The sequence below is a fragment of the Onychomys torridus genome, chromosome 1 (assembly GCF_903995425.1).
Source record: "Onychomys torridus chromosome 1, mOncTor1.1, whole genome shotgun sequence".
NCBI lineage: Eukaryota > Metazoa > Chordata > Mammalia > Rodentia > Cricetidae > Onychomys > Onychomys torridus.
Window position 1 is genome coordinate 98,147,370 of NC_050443.1, and position 17,715 is coordinate 98,165,084.

The 17,715-nt window shown below is 43.7% G+C and overlaps 1 protein-coding gene and 1 pseudogene across 1 annotated transcript in view; both read right to left on the minus strand.

The window, feature by feature from the left end:
• Positions 1-17,715, minus strand: part of Dnah3 (dynein axonemal heavy chain 3) — a 170,663-nt gene that overhangs the window by 125,979 nt on the left and 26,969 nt on the right. Inside the window, exons 15-19 of the mRNA XM_036190626.1 lie at positions 16,473-16,596; positions 9,223-9,376; positions 8,344-8,488; positions 5,365-5,576; positions 326-417 (exon numbers count right to left, since the gene is read on the minus strand). Of these exons, the coding sequence (XP_036046519.1) occupies positions 326-417; positions 5,365-5,576; positions 8,344-8,488; positions 9,223-9,376; positions 16,473-16,596 (727 nt within the window). The remainder of the gene's footprint in view (positions 1-325; positions 418-5,364; positions 5,577-8,343; positions 8,489-9,222; positions 9,377-16,472; positions 16,597-17,715) is intronic.
• On the minus strand, positions 11,966-14,248 carry LOC118586825 (annotated as a pseudogene).

Here is a 17,715-nt window from a genome sequence, read left to right on the forward strand (position 1 = left end):
AAAATAAAGAGATCGTTCATCACAGTGTGCTTCATGGATTTTAGTAGCTGGAGGTCATCCTAGTTTGCTGTTTGAGAGGAAACAGGCCCATGAAGGCTGAGTGGTTTGTTCCAAGTTCTAAGAGTTGGGCAGAGTCTCAGGTTCACAGAAAACATTTGTTTTTAGTTTGCCTTTGAAATAAAATCCCTAACTCTTTCTAGTTCCAACTCTACAGCAGGAAAAGAGATAGCCACTTGGGTATGTCAGCCCAAGTGGGAGTCATTGATATTTTCAATTACAGTGACCCCTGAACCAAAATCTGTCTAGAATGAGGGATAACCGTTACCTTTCAACAAATTTGCCGAATCCAAATTCCAGCATGTTCGCGAGGCACGTTGTCTCTGTGGGCTTGATCTCATAGCCAACCATTTCACTGATCTGCAAGGAAGGAGACAAGGGGTGGTTGTGGAAGGCGGCATTGTCCAGTGGAACCTCGGTAAGGATGGGAAATTTCATTGTCTGCACTGTCAGTATTGTAGCCCCTAGTCCCAGGAGCAGTTGAGCGCTAAACTGGAGCTAATGTGAGTGAAGAACTGAATTTTTGTGTTCAATTAGTTTTAACTAACTAATAATACTCAATGAAATGACCACATGGTTGCTGAGTCTGACACTGTGGATCTGAGGGCTCAGAAGGTGGTTGCAGAGCCATATTGTATCTGGTTCTTCCAAGTTTGTCTCCCAATCAATTCCTGAGCATCCCAATGACCAGAACGGAGCCTAAATTGTGCTTCAAGGGCCTATGGAAAGCTCCCCTGTGATTCAAGCTGTAGTGAGTATTTGCTCTGTGTGTGTGTGTGTGTGTGTGTGTGTGTGTGTGTGTGTGTGTGTGTGTGTTGGTGGGGGGGGGGGCAGCTGTCAGATACACTCTCCAGTGCTCTGAGCTGAGGAATAAGAAGGACTCCCCTTCAAAAGAGCCCCCATGCTGGGCTTGTGATCCTGCCTACTCAGGAGTCTGAGGAAGCAGAATAATAATTTCTGGCCCTGCCTAGGCTACAAAGTGAGTTCAAGGTCAGCTTGGCCAGCTTAGGGAGACTCAAAATTAAAAGTGAAAGGTGATTAATGGCACAGCGTGTCCCTAGGTTGAATCCCCAGTACTCGATCCACTGGTGTGACACTCCCCCAGGCTCACCTCTTCAGTTCAAACACCCCTCGTGAAAGACCTAGGCAGCATCAGGGCCACCCATGCTAAAGATGGGGCTGAAGCAGGAATGAGTGTCTGTATGAAAAAAAAAAAAATCTATTGCCGAGTTTTACCTCTATTTGGCTGCCAGAGGACTAGAAACCACCAGAGCAGAAAAGAGTGTGGGTGCCATGTCACACACTGTCTTATCTTGTGTCCCTGGCACCTGACATTTGGTAGACACCAGTCAGTATTCATGGAGGAAAAGCCTGACTAAATCATAGCACTTGAATAGCTTCCAATCTGGGTTCTGGGGACCTCTGGAGGATCAGAATAGTAATAAACTAAAAATAATGAACGTTCATTGGGGGCTTACTAAGAGCCATATTGTTTCAAGAGCTTCACACATTTAGTTTAGTCTCCTAATGCCGTGAAGGGCATGCTTATGTGTTATTCCCACTTCACAGCTCAAGACTCTGAGCTGGAAACATTATCTTGTCTAAGACCATCAAGTTAATAAATAGCAGAACTGGGATTTGGATCCAATTCTGACTCTAATAAATATTATTCTCCAAACTTTAATGTCTCTTACAGGTCCTCTATGTACAGCTGTCTGTATCTTGCACTGAGCAGCTCTGGACAAAGGTAGTATTAGGCAGAATTCTGCAGAACACAAGCCGCAGAAGTGGCACCCTTGGCCTTTCACTTATTATTGAAAATATCTACTACCTATTTATTTGTTTATTTGTGTGTGTGTGTGTGTGTGTGTGTGTGTGTGTGTGTGTGTGTGTGTCACAGACACCTGAATATCACAGCACACATGTGGAGGTCAGAGGATAACTTTGCAGGAATTGCCTCTCTCCTTCTGACATGTGAGTCCTAGGGAATGAACTCAGGCTGTCATGCTTGGTGGCAAATTCCTTACCCTGCTGACCCATCTTGTTGGCACTGTTTATTGTTTTATGCCTTAAAATACAGTAACATCCTGACTATCTCTGGGGCTAAATAAAGTACACTTCCATAAAACACTCAGCATCATAACTGGCTCGCAGCGAGGACTTGGAGACAGGCAGGATTTTTTAATTCTTTTTCTTTTAAAATTAAATATTGACAAGGCATTTGCTTCTCTAATGTTAATATCCTGGAGCAGCGCTTTTTGTGGAGACACTCCTCTGAGCCTCTCAAACACGGCTCGTCTGAATTGAGATATGTTCTGAATATAGCACCAAATACTTCACACTGCTGAGTTCAAAGCTGATGGATCCATAAATGATAATGTGTACTAGTTTAGATAGCATGCATCTGTAAAACTTATTTTCCTTATTTCCTTTTACTTTAGAAAATATGGCTGGGCTAGGAACATAGCTTTAATGAAAGGGCACTCAACTCACATGTGCAAGTTACTAGGCTCAAACCCCACTACCACAAGAAAGAAAGAAAGAAAGAAAGAAAGAAAGAAAGAAAGAAAGAAAGGAAGGAAGGAAGGAAGGAAGGAAGGAAGGAAGGAAGGAAGGAAGAGAAAGAAAGGAAGGAAGGAAGGAAGGAAGAGAAAGAAAGAAAGGAAGGAAGGAAGGAAGGAAGGAAGAGAAAGAAAGAAAGAAAGAAAGAAAGAAAGAAAGAAAGAAAGGAGAAGAGAAAGTAAAAGAAAAAGAAAGAGAAAAAGAAAAAAGTTGCAGTCTTAAAGTGTGGCTTCTAGAAGCACTAGCATTTATGTACAGCTGGTTCTGTTCTTAGGGACAGCACCCTCAGAGCCTTAGGGCCAGTTTGGGTCCATAGCACTGGTGATGTGTTTCCTTGTCCAATCTTGTTTTAAACCCAAACAGCAATATCTTGTTGGTATCTGTAAATCTGTAAAGTCTACGACCCAAACACAAGGCACTATTTTTTGTTGTGTCAGATCAAATGGCTGCAACCACAGTCCAGCTGTCCTAGGATCCCAGATGGGCCCTCAGGCCTTGAGGGGTAACTGGTGGCTTAGTTCTTAGAGCCTTTTAACCAGAACAGGATCGGGTTTCCCGAGGGGACACATTAAGGCAGATCTTAGCTTTGCCAGCCTTGGGGCTGTCACAGGTCTGGGGCTCCGAGTGGGGACAGCCCCTGTAGTATACCTGGTGACCCCTGTCCTTTCTTAGCTGCTAGGCCTATTGGATGCATGCTTTAGAGACTCCTTCCTTCTTCCTGGGGGCTACATTCTACTGTTGGTTTGGATCCACTGTTCCTTCTGCCTGTTGTCTTCCTTACCCCTCAGGGGCTCTCCTGTCATTTGTTTTATTTAAGCCAAACAGACCTGGATCCCAGCTCCCTCCTGGTCCACTGGCTAGCTATAGGTCCACTGACTAGCTATAGGACAACTTACTTCCTCTTTCTAATTCTCAGTTTTTCTACCTATGGACTGGAGATAATAACAGTCCCTATTTCAAAGAGGTTTTGGAAGATGAGATGGGAGAATTCAAATATAATGTATGACACAATGTCTGGGAGCTTGTACCGGAGCTGAGCTCACTACTCAGTTATCCGTCTAGGGCATATTTGTCAAAGTGGCCCATGGAGAGATTTAAGAACAGTGAGAACTAAGAATGCCGGGGTGGGGGAGGGGTGTGTGAGTGCTCACACAGGAGGACAGCAGGATGCCAGAGGAAGCACCAGAGGGAAGGCGTGGAGACCCTGGAGCGCTTTCTAAAAAACATTTAGATGATATGATGTTTTTACGTTGCTAGGGCTCAAATTTAGAGGCTTGCACGGTTAGGCAAGCCCTCTATGACTGAGCTACCCCCTTGGCCCTAAGGAGTGTTCTTTAAATGTTGATGAAAACACTTCGAATAGCGCCATCTCAAGGAGAAACTTGGCACTATAAGAAGTCACCTGTCGCCAGGTGGTGGCGGCGCATGCCTTTAATCCCAGCACTCGGGAGGCAGAGGCAGGTAGATCTCTGTGAGTTCAAGGCCAGCCTGGGCTACAGACTGAGTTCCAGGACAGCCTCCAAAGCTACACAGAGAAACCCTGTCTCAAAAAAAAAAAAAAAAAAAAAAAAAAAGATTTTAAGAAGTTACCTGTCCACCCAACATTCTTAGCTCTCCACATAGGTCAAAGGTCTAGGTTATTAACATCCGTGGGGATAGAAGCCCCAGGAGCATCCATAAGGCCAGAAGCCCTTTGCAGATTCCCTTTAGGGTAGAAGCCCACTTGATAACCCATCACCTGCCTTCCTGCACAGCATCCCCGCCCTTGCTGGGGTCCTGGGTCTCCTGCTTTACTGCAAAATTGAAGACAGCACCTCCCTGAAGACCTCGAGCCACTCAAGACCCCGTCTTTCTGTGGAGATCAATATGCTCCTTGCCACCAGCTTGGGGGTTCACTGAATGTGATGCGTTGAGAGAGTGGCTTCTTTCAGGGATCATGACCTCAATCTCATGCATAGTTCTTTGAGAGGAATCTGCCCATGTCAAGCCGGCCACCTTGTCACTCCACTTACAGCTCCCTGGTAGAGAGTATTTCAAGGCCGTTTGAGTTTGACAATGGATTTAGAAACACAGCAAGCCTTCCTTTTTTGTGCTTAGTGTTCACACCACACTTGTCACCCTCACACTTCGCTGCTTATGAAAATCCCAACTAATTTTAGAGAGAATATTTACTTTTCTAATTTATAGGTTTACGGAGCTTAAAGAGTGCAACGTGTGTGTGTGTGTGTGTGTGTGTGTGTGTGTGTGTGTGTGTGTGTTTATGTTTGAGACAGGCCTCATTCTGTAGCCCAGGCTAGCCTGGAATCTACTATGTAGCCTGTCTCAGCTTCTCAAATGCTGGAGTTATGGGAATGTGCCACCACACCCAATGTGCCAAACTCTTTTTAAACCTAGCCTGTTTGACCAGAAAACTCTGCACCAAAGGCAGCCTGCACAAGATCATCTGGGATCATTTGTGGTGGGGTCTTTCTTTTTGTGTATGGAGGAGCAAATCAAAGCTTTCCCACTGTGACTGTAACCACTGTGTTGGAATATTTACACACCAGAAGTGGGGGTCCAACCAAAAGGATCAAACTGGTCATGAGACAGGAAGTTCATCCCATTTCAGGAAGGAATCTACCCATTCCCTTCCTGAAATCCAATAGGCCAATTATAACCTCTTCGGCCTCAAGTAGATTTTCATTTCCTGCTTTCCTAGGGTCTGCAGGATGGGGCGGGCCAGACCACACAGGGGATGACAAGAACCTGCTGCCAGTGCCGATCCTTCATGCCGGGGTTGCAGGCGATGTTGAGGATGGGGATGTGCTGCTTGAACTTCTCAATCTTCAACTTGACGTTCTCAGCTAAGCGCTTGGGTGCAGGCATGTCAAGCAAAGTCTTGGTCAACTTGTACGTCGTCCTCCACATATTCCCAACCTCCTCCGCGATTTCCTCAGCATTCAGCAAATAGAGGGGGCCTGGAACGAGGGGAATTCAGACAGGAATGGAGAGTCTCGTCCCGTGTTAATTCCCTGGACTTGAGAGCAGTGCCAGTAGAGAAAATGAACTCAGGCTCCGGGATTGGGCCTGGAGCGACTGGCCTCTGCTTAGGCCCTAGAGCCTTGCCCAGGCCTCCACACTGTCATCTGCCATACAGCAGACTCGTGGGAGGGTGACTGGAGTCAGTGTGAGACAGTGTAAACTAAACAGGCCACTTCGCACTGGGCATATAGTGTGCACACACACACATAGTGTGTGGTTAGTGTTGAATGCCACGTCAGCAGTATTAAAGGGGTTTCAGTGTGTTGTAAACTAACAGTTCCGGAGTGGGAGTCCTCTAGAGTTCTGGGCGTATAATATATAATATTATAATTAACATAAGTTTGAATTATTAAACAAGGGAAGAGAAAAAGAAATAGAGGGTACAGGCTCAGTGGCTAAATTGAGGGCCTGAGTTTGGATCCCCAGCACCATGTTCAAACAAACAAACAAACAAACACACCAAGCTGGGGAAATAGTGTGTGACTGTAACAGCACTGAGGTGGGAGAGACAGGTCAATTGTGGGGGCTCTCTGGCCAGCCAGTCTAGTCAAGATGGGGAGCTCCAGGCTCAGTGAGAGATTCCACCCCCCAGACACACATACATTTTAAATAATTGACACTTCCATTTTTAAAATACTTCAAAATATTAGTCCCTCCCCCTTTTTCTGGTAGGCAGGTTTTAGCATTGGCTCTCACATTCAACCCAAATCTCCCCATGTTCCCATTGTAATGCATTACTTCCTGTTGGAACATTCTAGATCAGCATTACTTCCTACATTACAGTATAGCTAACTGACTCATAAACACCCTCCAACTCCCCAGGGCCGCCTAGACCAAAGACAACTCCACTCACTTAATATGCCTCAGCAACTCAGTGTTTTGTCAAATCACTAAAAATTAAATCTTACAAAAAAAAAAAAAAAACCCGAAAAAAAAAGTGGGGGCTGGCAGAATACTTGGAACAGAAGCCACTTCCAGGATGAGGAGTGGGTTCCTGCCTGGCAGGCTGACTGAATTAATGGTGACTTTAGCAGCGGGGCAAATTTCAGGCTAAGATACAAAGTCACTGTCCCCTCTCAACTACACAAGCCACCCTCTTCTCTTAGGCAGTTAGTGACTCAGGCCACAGGGTACATACAAAGTCTGGCACAGAGGAGAACTTCTTTCAGAGAGCTTCCCAGGGGGCCATAGCACAAGGAATTCTGCTTCTCGGTACACACTCAACTTCAATGGCAAATGGGAAAAAATGCTTTTTTTTTTTTTTTTTTAAAGATGAAAGTAAGAGAATATTTTAAACATCTGATCAGCAAACACAACATTCAAAGGTGTCTTCTTTAGGTTTGTAGAGAGTAAGAAATGGGCACTCTCACAAATTGCTAGAAGGAGGAATTAAAACATCACTTTTCTGGAAGACAGTCACGAAAGTCAGATTTTCCTTCAAAAGAATCATTTTTAAAATCTTATTAATTTTCACAACATGCCTTTTGGATCTTAGACATTTTATGCTTAGGAATCCATCTTGAGAAAACAGTAATAGAGTAGAATAGGAGTGATTCTGACCCAAACACACTACATTCATATATGAAATTGTCAGAGAATGAATAAAAATGTTTTAAACATTAGCCGGGTGGTGGTGGCGCACGCCTTTAATCCCAGCACTCCGGAGGCAGAGCCAGGCAGATCTTTGTGAGTTGGAGGCCAGCCTGGGCTACAGAGTGAGATCCAGGAAAGGTGCAAAGCTACACAGAGAATTCCTGTCTGGAAAACAAAAACAAAAACAAACCCCTCCCCCCCCAAAAAAAAAGAAAAGAAAAGAAAACAATCATAATTGCCCCTAGAGAACCTCAGGAAAGATATTCATCCAGCTGTGCTTACTGTACTGAAGCCCTAGAATTGAACATTAAGGTTTCAGATTTTATCCTTTTCATACCTTGCACAGAGATGGCATCCAATCAACTATTGCCCAATAAATCACCTTCTCCTAAAATCCATATTGATATAACAATATATCATATTATAGCCTATGATAATATAGAGATTACATATTTACAACATATTATGTATCATATATTCTAATATAAATTATAATGTATAAATAACTAAAACAATATACTCTTTTGTATATATAATAGATACAATATACTATATTGTAATATAATATAACTCATCCTGAATAACTAATATTTCCATGTGGATGGCTGCAGTGTATTCAAGTTGAAGGAGCTTTTCACCAGCAAGTTTGTTGCTTTTCTGTGCAATAAGACAAGGCCTACCAAACTGCCAGAACCAAAAATTCAAAAGCCACTCCTCATCCTCCTTGTCTTATGTGTCTACTGTGCTCTGCTGATTCTGCCCGCACACTGCCTCCCTAGCTCCAGAGCCTGGAGAGAAGGGTAGTTTCTAGATGGCCCTTCTTAAGGCAGCATCTCAGAGGCGCTGTCCTCAACCTCTCCCCTCTTTTTGGAATCATCACCATGACGAAGACTCTGGGTGCTATGTGATTTAAACCTGGAAATAGGTATCTCCTCACTCTTTGGTTTCTTGTCTCCCCTTGTTATTACATTGAGGAAATATAAACTGTTACGGTCTTAATCCAGAGTGCTGGAATCCAAACAGCAAATCTGATTTCCGAGCTGGCTGGGTAGATCGGCATCATGCCCACCTCTATGCCCCGGGTCCGGGCAGGGTTAGAACTTGGCCTACCATTCATCCACTCCTCTGACTTCGTGCTGAACTCGTAGGCTGTTACCCACAGCTGCTCAAAGGGCACTTTGTTGATCATCAGAGTTTGCAGAAGAGGGAAGGAACTCTTTTCCTTCTCCAACAGTTCTTCTTCCTTGTTGATCAACTGTAAGAAAAAGAGGAGGCAGTCTGTTGGATAGGTGGTTCTCTTGAACCCCAGAAACCTCCATGGCAACTTCCTTAGCACTGAGAAAGCCAAGTGGAGGAGGCAGACACTCATTCAATGGGGCAGACTTAGTGGGAAGGTCGTTCTGCGGCCTCTGAGGACCATGGTACCTGAGATCTAGCTGCTGGAAACTGATAATGTGATGTTTGTTGTTTCACCTTGGTTTCCAACATACTGTAGACCTCTCCATTTTCATAATTTCTACATGAAATTTACTTGTTCATATGACTGTTTACCAGCCTTCTTACACTAACTTGCCTCAAAGGGAAGAACTTCAACGTTTTGTTGTGACAGCTAATTGACTTTTGGGGAAAGTAGCTTATTGGCTCCACATCTTTTCTATCCCACTAAAATGAATGTGCACAGGGCTAACAAGGTGCAGAGGTTTATTGCAGGCATTGTGACTGCCACATAAAGCCCTTTGCATATAACTCAGCATATAATGGATATGCAACATACATAAGCAGTTACCTTGCATTAACTTCTTTGGGTACTTCATGACTTATGAACACCTGATAAAATGTAAACACTAAGTGGAAAAGGTAGCTGAACATATTTGTGGAAGAATGGGCCAAGCAAACAACGGTGTGCCCCTGACAGGTGTCATGTTCATAAGCAAAGAACCTGAATGACCAGACCTTAGAGTCCTAAGTTCCCATCACAAGGTTCCAAACCTCAAATTCTGTCAGTGCAAGATCTAGGTTCTTGGAGAGTTCATTAAGCTTTTCCACATTGTTCTTCATTTCTTCTGTGGTCATCACTTCACGCTTCCTAAAAGTGTCCAGTTCTTTGCCATAGCCTTCGAGTCGCGACTCAAATTCTGAGCACCTGAAAGTGAAGACAGCCCCATCACATCTGAATCTCCATTGTCTGCCCTTTCCAGGTTATCAGCCTGGGAGGGGTGTGTTCTTCTGACACTCCCAAATGGCATCTATCTAAAAGCAAATGAAGAAAGAGAAATTAAAAAAACAGGTTAAAGCATCTATGATCCATCTATTGGAGATGGGCTGCTATGAGCCTATTGGTGATTGAACATGCCTATAATTTTCCTGTGCAGGTAAGTACATGCTCAGTTATGTATTTTATACAATGTTTATTCATTCCACCATTAGATATTTATTATCAAGGCCTGATACATCCCAGAACTAGGCATCAGAAAAGGATCTGAGAAATGTGCTATTAATTTCTATACCTTATTGGAACATAAAATTTAGTGGGGAAGGGATCTAGACAAGAAGCATGAATTGGTGAGTGGGTGAATGGATGGATGGGTAGATAGTTAAATTCCCAGATTATAGATGGATGAATACATCCATAAAGATATTTCTGATAGTAACAAATGCCTTAAGGAAAACAAAACAGAGAAAAACGAACAGACTGCCTTGTGTTTTCCACTCTAGCTGGAATGATTAGGGAGATCTTTCTAGATCTGTCTACTTTATCCATGTGATCAACAAATCTGGTCTCCATTTGTTTCTTCCTTTATCCAATATAGGTAGATTATCTACTATTTAGTGGACAGGATCTAGAGCCAGGAGCACTTGGCCCAAATGTCTACCGATATTTATTAGCTATGTGGTCTTTGGGCACATCACTTAAATTCTCTGTATGTCAATATATACAAAGAAAAAGTATGACCTTAAAGGCTAAATAACTACATAGAAGTTAACATAACATTGTCCCAAATTGAGGGGTCACCATACAAGAATTTGCTCTCACTGATGCAAATCTATACATTTTCTTCATTAATTCCATGTGTTCCCCGCAGTTACAGACTGACATACAGACAGCAATCAATATTCTTTGAATGAAGAAGACAGCTTGTCACCCAGTATGGTGTTAGTGATAGCCCATACATTTGCTCTTATCCTCTGAGATCCTTAATTCTACTGTAACAATTTTAAATGTTCTTTCTTTTCCCTCTTAATGGTACTTTAAGAGAGTTACTTTTCAAGTGATTTGGTTTGGATTTTATCTCTAATTGCACCATGTGGGAGACAGTCTATGATATGATCCCTGCCTCTTGGTTCATACTCTGTATAATTGGCTCCCTCGAGTTTGGCCTAGACATGGTAATTCACTTCTTATAAACAAAATATAGCAAAAGGATGGGTTGTCCCTTCCAAGAAAGTTCACAGAAAGGCCAATTTCTATCTCTATTAGTCACTCTTTCAGTCCTACTTTGAAGGAAAACAGCTCCCCTGTGGGGAGGTTCATGTGGCCAGAAGTAGGGCCAAGCGAAGCTCAACCCTAATAACCATGGGACCAAGCCCAGAATTGGATCATCAGCTAGTGGGACCCCCCAAACCAGCATACAGCCTGGGCTAGCATTCTGACTCCAGCTCCACAGGAGACCTTGTATCAGAGACATACAGCTAAGTGGCTCTAGGGAGTTCTAACCCAAAGACACTGAGAAATCTCCATTGCTTTAAGATACTATGTTGTATTATGTCACAATAGATATCTAATATACACAATTATATAATTTCTGCTCCTTATCTTTTATGAATCCTGAAACATGGCCAGTTTTTAATGAATATCTATGGGCATTTAAGAATAGATTATTTTAGGGGTTGGGGATTTAGCTCAGTGGTAGAGCGCTTGCCTAGCAAGCGCAAGGCCCTGGGTTCGATCTTTAGCTAAAAAAAAAAAAAGAATAAATATTTTACATTGCAGGGTCAAGTTTATGATGTGCTATCATGAACGGAAGCCCCTGGAAAGAGCCTCACTTCTGGCTGAACCTTCTATGCAAAGCTGATTAACTGATTGAAATCTCAGTGATGGTGGAGAGGTTGAGATATTGAAGGTCTAAAGTCTAATTATAATTTCTCCTGGGCTATCATTAGTTCTCTGCTCACCTCTGTGTCTGGCCTAGAACATCCTGTGACTAGAACTTTTGGAATGCATTAGCTTAGCAAATCACTAGCGTTCACCATCCAAAATGCTAAGACAGTTGTCAGTACCAGGGCCAACAGCACCGATTTCTCTACTCTTGCTGTAACCACCTGATGTTTCCACCAACATACCTGACAAATGCCTTGATTTATAACTTGCCTTGCTCTGCTGCTGTACAAGCTTCATCAGACTGTTACCACATGGGAACACGGAGTCTGGGGTAACCTGAGTCTGTGCTCCCCAGCCACGGGCACTCACTTTGGGTTCCAGAATAAACTCCTCTTAGAGGTAGAAGCTGTGTTTTCATGTTCACATTATCAATATGGAGACAGAGTGGGAGGCATACCCCACCGGTGAGTCAAGATTACTCTTTATTCCATTATCTCCACATTCAAGTTACTCTTGAGTTATGCACTAGTTTATGTAATTTATATATGAGAATTGATGACTGCTTTAATTTTCTTTTACCTATCTAAGTAACCATCTTTGACCCACTGATTCCCCCAAAGTGTTATCAGCCAACTAGAAAACTAGACAATCTCCAGCCCAGGGAGGTATGGCTTCATCCTCTTCCTCATCACCACAGCTCCTATGCCACTTTGGTCCTTTCTTGTCATTCTTCCTCTTCACATGGCCTGGGTGGCCACTACTATAAGAAGAGCAGAGGGAGAAGTCTATCTTCTGGGAGTCCAGATAGACAACGAAGGAAGGGATGTGTCTTAGAGTTTCTATTGCTGTGAAGAGACATCATGACCATAGCAACTCTTATAAAGAAAACATTTAATTGAGGTGGCTGGCTTAGAGTTCAGAGGTTCAGTCAATTATCATCATGACAGGAACATGCAGCATGCAGGCAGACGTGGTGCTGGAGGAATATTTGAGAGTCCTTTATCTTAAGGGCAACAAGAAGTCAACTGATATTCACACTGAGGGAAGCTTGAGCAAAAGAGATCTCAAAGCCTTCCCCCACAGTGACACACTTCTTCCAACAAGACCACACCTCCTAATAGTGCTCCTGCCTTTGGGGATCATTTTCTTTCAAACCACTACAGGATGTTCACCACCACCTATTGTGGACCCTGATATGGTGCTGGTGGATGAGCACTCAGGTACAGTGGACAGATTTGGCTAGGCCCATCAGACCTGGGCCTAAAGCTGCCTCTCCAAGAAATCCCCAATCTTCAGGCCCACATATAATCCAGCTTCATCTTTCCTCATCCAGCACCCCAGTGCTAATGAGTTGCTGCAGCAGGACATTGCCTTCAAGAAGATGCCATGGGTCCTATTGATTAGTCCAGTGTCAGCAGCTTCTGGGTAGCCTTGTAGGTCTTGGCCGAGGTAAGTTTGACCTTCCAGACCTCACGTTTGTTACAGAGCCCATATTTGCCTATCAGCTTCAGTTTCTGATGGAGATGCAATTTCTCAAAGGGTCTCCATGGGGCCACATAGGTTTTATGACAAAACTACTATATTGGTTCCCACTAATATTTTTTTTCTAACTCAGTGGCTTTCTCAACCTTCCTAGTGCCGTGACCCTTTAATACAATTCCTCATGTTGTCGTGACCCCAAACCATAAAATTACTTTTGTTTATACTTCATAACTGTAATTGTTCCACTGTTATGATCATAATGTAAATATTTGATATGCGGGATATCTGATATGCAACCCCTGTGAAAGGGTCGTTCTACCACAAAGGGATCTCACCCATAGGTTGAGAACCACTGCTCTAACTGAATAACAGTTTGTTTTTCTTTGTATTATTTTTGTTTTCCATTTTCCTCTGTGTGTGGTATTTGCATGTTAGCATATATATGCATGTACACAAGTGTGTGTGTGCTCATGTATGTGGAAGCCAAAGTTGATGTGAGGAATTATCCTTGATTGCTCTTTAATCTTATTCATTGAAGCTGGGTTTCTTAATCAAATCCAGAGCTTGACAATACAGCTAGCTTGTTCTGGAGACCTCTGAGGCTGGAATTAAAGGTGGCTGCCACCCACACCCACCTGACATTTTATATGGCTTCTTGAGATTCAAAAGTCAGCAAGCATTTCAACCACTGAGACAGCTCTCTAGCCTCTGCATTTTTAAAAATGTGTGTGTGTGTGTGTGTGTGTGTGTGTGTGTGTGTGTACTGCAGGTGCATGTGGGCATCAGAGGACAACTTTCAGGAGTTGGTTCTCTCTCTCTCAACCATGTGTTCTGGGTGCTGAGCTCAAGTCATTGGTTTTGTGTGACAAACATTCTTATCCACTGACCCATCCTGCCAGGCCATGTTTTCTTTGTATGGCTGTGATAGTCTTGGTTACAGACAGCTTAAGTTTCCCTATATCGACAAGAACAGAAACTCTATTAGTAGCAAGATTAAATCAATTTTTAAGAATTTATGTGAAAAAAAAGAGGGTGGAAAAACATAGTAAAAAACCTTTTAGAGGTGCCATCAGAAAGCTCTTGAGTTGTGCCAAACAACACAGTTTCCTTAAAAAAAAAATAAATGGGAAGGGAAAAAATAGGAGTTGGGGGCCAGGAAACTTATAGAATAAAAGAAATTGGAGAGAAATAATAGAATGCAATGTCGGAGCCATTCAGTATTCAGGTTCTCATTCAAATAAGTAGAACATAAAAAGAAAACATTAGACCCTTTCTGGTTCCAGGTTAAAAGTTTTCAATAACTTCCTACCATGGTCATAAAATAAAATGCACACTCATCACTGTGACTTGAGCATCCAGTCCTCTGACTTTATGACCTCAGCTGAACAGCCATCCTCCTAGCAGAGACCTTACCACCAGGGAGCCTTTCCCCATGCTGTCTAGGCTGTCCCCGGCTGCTCTCTCCTCCTCTACATCTTCACTCACCCAGCTACTTCTCAAGTCTCTTCAGACACGAGCCATCCTCTGATGTGCATCAGGCACAACCACTATGCTGGTTCCAGCTCGTTCTCTGAGAGCTTCTACACGTTCCCACTCTGCCTTCCATCTTACCCCCTGCCTGCCATTCACAACAGAACAGGACTCTGAGGAATGGCGATGGCACTGCGAAAGGGAAGAAGGGCAGGGGCCTTTGCCACTCCAGTCTTTGACTGGTTGTCTGAGCTCCTGGGAGAGGCATCCTGCCTTTGTTTCTTTCTCTTTGGTTCTTTTTCACAGCCTTTGCTTAGTTCTGCTTTGTAATAAGCATTTAAAGTATCCTAATGGTGAACAGATTTCATTCATACACTGGAACCATGGAAGATTAAGCATCACCATTCAGAGGGATACTGATACTGGTGCCTTGGGCCAAACATGGCAAGGGGGGAAGAAACTGAATTCCATCGCACTCCACCTCCTGCAGGACTCACCATTGCCAGAACCCAGCCTGGATCCAACAGACCATGCAATTAGGGGCTGTAGGTTGGAAGTCAGACTCTTAGACACTGTGAGAGGAGAATGGACAGCAGTAGGTGGTGGGGGAAACTAATGGAGACTGCTTGACACTGAACCCCAGAATTGAGGTGAATTGGGAAAATGAGGTTCACTACCTTGGAGAGGAAACAAGATTGTTTCCAAAGACGATAGATGAACACATGGCCATTGCTCAGCCTTCCTCACTCATGTGGAACAATGAGCAGTCAACATTTACCAAAGGGAGGCCGAGCCAGTGCTGCCTCACTGAGCTTCTGTTGCTACAGCTCAGGCACTAGCTGATGGGTCCAACTGAGAGTCCCTGCCCAGGGAGAAGAAACCCTGCTCTCTTCCCACACTGCAGGCAACAGCTATCCTTTCTCCCCCAGCCAGTCCCTGCATACGCACTGCCTCCATTCATATGTATACTTACAGTAATAATCTCTCTTTTTAAGGACAGGGTCTCTCAATGTATCTCTGGGTGTCCTGAACTCACTATAGAGAGCAGGCTGGCCTCTAACTCACAGAGATTCTGCCTGCTTCTGTCTCCTGAGTGGTGAGATTAAAGGCCTGTGTCACCAGGCCCAGCTATGACAGTAATATTCTAACAGCACACCCACCATGCTTTGGAGATTAGGAAGCGTTTCTCAGCACAGAGAGGTCGCTGTTAAGGGAGAAGGAAGCACACAGCATTGGAATGTCCACCCCATGCACAGATATGATGTGGGCACAATCATAACGTCTCCTTTCTTCCCTTCAGCACAGTGAGGTAGGTGACTGTACTGTAGCCTGCTTTCCAGGTGACAGATGTAACGCTCAAAGAAATGACAAAACGTACTTGAGTTGTCCATTTGACTATCAAAAACTGTATTTGCTTTCTGGTTAGCCTTAACTGTCCAGGCCCGAGAGTCTTCATAAGTATGTATGTGGGGGGTATACTGGAATCCCCTGTATTTGTGGCTCATTTTTTCTGAAAATCTAAACTACATTGAATGTGACTTAAAAAGAAATCAGTCCCCGCAGCAGGCTAGGTTTTATAATCTGGAAGGCAGTATCTAGTTGAGTAGGGACAAGGGTTTAGGTAGAAAAATATGCCTATTCTTAGTTTTCTGTATTTCTCTGTCACCGGGTTAAAGTATTAATTTTGTAGACAAATACACATTTGTGTCCAGAACAGAGCACAGCACATAGTAAAGTCCATAATGAGTACCCGTGACACCTAATGAAGGAACACACATTTCTCAGCACATGAGCACTGGGAAGGAGCAGCTGCAGAACAGGCCCAGCCGCTACCATGCCTTTATTCTCCCTGTCCTGATGTCCTCCAGCATCTGCTCTCCAGTGGAAGGCAGACACATCTTCTGTCATTACTGTGGACGCTGTTATTACAAGCCACTGTTTTCGCGGTTTTCTCTCTGCACCATCACATTCTCACTATTCACACGAGGGAGGAGGGATTGACTACAGAGATGCCGTGTATAGGGAGCAGTCCTTGAAGGGAACAAAGGAAGTCCCTTCTCCACCAATGACTCAACCATTGCCACCACACTGCTGTGACAGGATCTAGACAGAACCAGGATCTGCAGAGTGGGTGGTTGTTCAGAAAGCCTGGTCTCATTCCCAAAGTAACCCCAGATGCTCTCTGTACCTTTTGATTAAATCCATCTCTGCCTGATCCCTCTTGCTAAGGAGCAGATTTCGGCTGTTTTCAAAGACATCTTCTATCTGGTCAGGCCAGAGGAACAGGGTGCTGTTAAGTTTGATATCCTCATCTGCAAAACATACAGAGTCTGCTGCCGGGCACGGTTCAGGATATGGGGAATCAATTTAGCAGGTGAAGAGTCATCAGAAGACCCACGTCTGTGGGGCAGTAGTAAATAAATGGAATCCTATGGATGAATGAAAGCCAGTGCTCACTGGACATTTACTAGAGTCAATGCTAATAGGTGGATGGCAGGGGGTGGCAGTCAATGAATGGAGTCCTATAGATGAATGAAAGCCAGACAAAATTCACTGGGCAGTTACTAGAGAGCATGTTAATACACAGACAGCATTATCATCCTATTTTCACAAATGGGGAACACAGTGAAGCTACGAGGTCAAGGTTGCATTGTTGGAGGTCAGACTTTAGTTCCAAGCCCAACCAATCCTAGAGCCTATGTTATCATCAACCTGTTTTAATGCTTCTAAGAAGAGTCAGAGTGCAGGATGGAGTTCCTCTTCCATACCTCTCATGACTTCATCTCATCTGCAATAATGGTGGTCAAACATATACCCTATCTGTTATAACTCTGGTCAGTGAAGAGGTAGAGACCAACTGAGAGTCTAGCATGTCTCCATGTAGTCAAGGGCACGGCCTCTGAATGTATGGGTGACTGCTTAGCCCATCACTTTGCATTCCCAGTCTCTATCAATGCTCCCCAACATAACATAGTTTGGCCCACGTAGTTCATAAGTGTGTTCAGCTGGGAAACGATTTGTGAAGAACAGAGGAATTTTCCCCTTATAATCTAGTTCTTACTTCAAAAGTCCAACTTGATCCAAGAAGACTTTAAGGGATCTAAATGGCCTGGAACATTTTTTCCTTCTAAAAGTATACAGAAACAAGTTCTAACCCCTCAAACGTGGGACTGTATTAAGATTATAGACAAGTGAAACCTACCCATTTAGAACTAACTATCCATGAACACCAGGCATTAGATGCCAGTATAGTATGCTAGGAACCAGAAGCCAGGCCTCTGGATACACAATCTAACAAGATTCCCTTTGTGTGATTAAAATTCTTGTGTCTAAGAGTGTGAATTAGTGCCTCTTGTACATGGGGCATTTGGAAAGAAGCTTTCCCAATACTGCAAAGTGGGGTGCTATGAACCTACTTTCTCCCAAGTTTT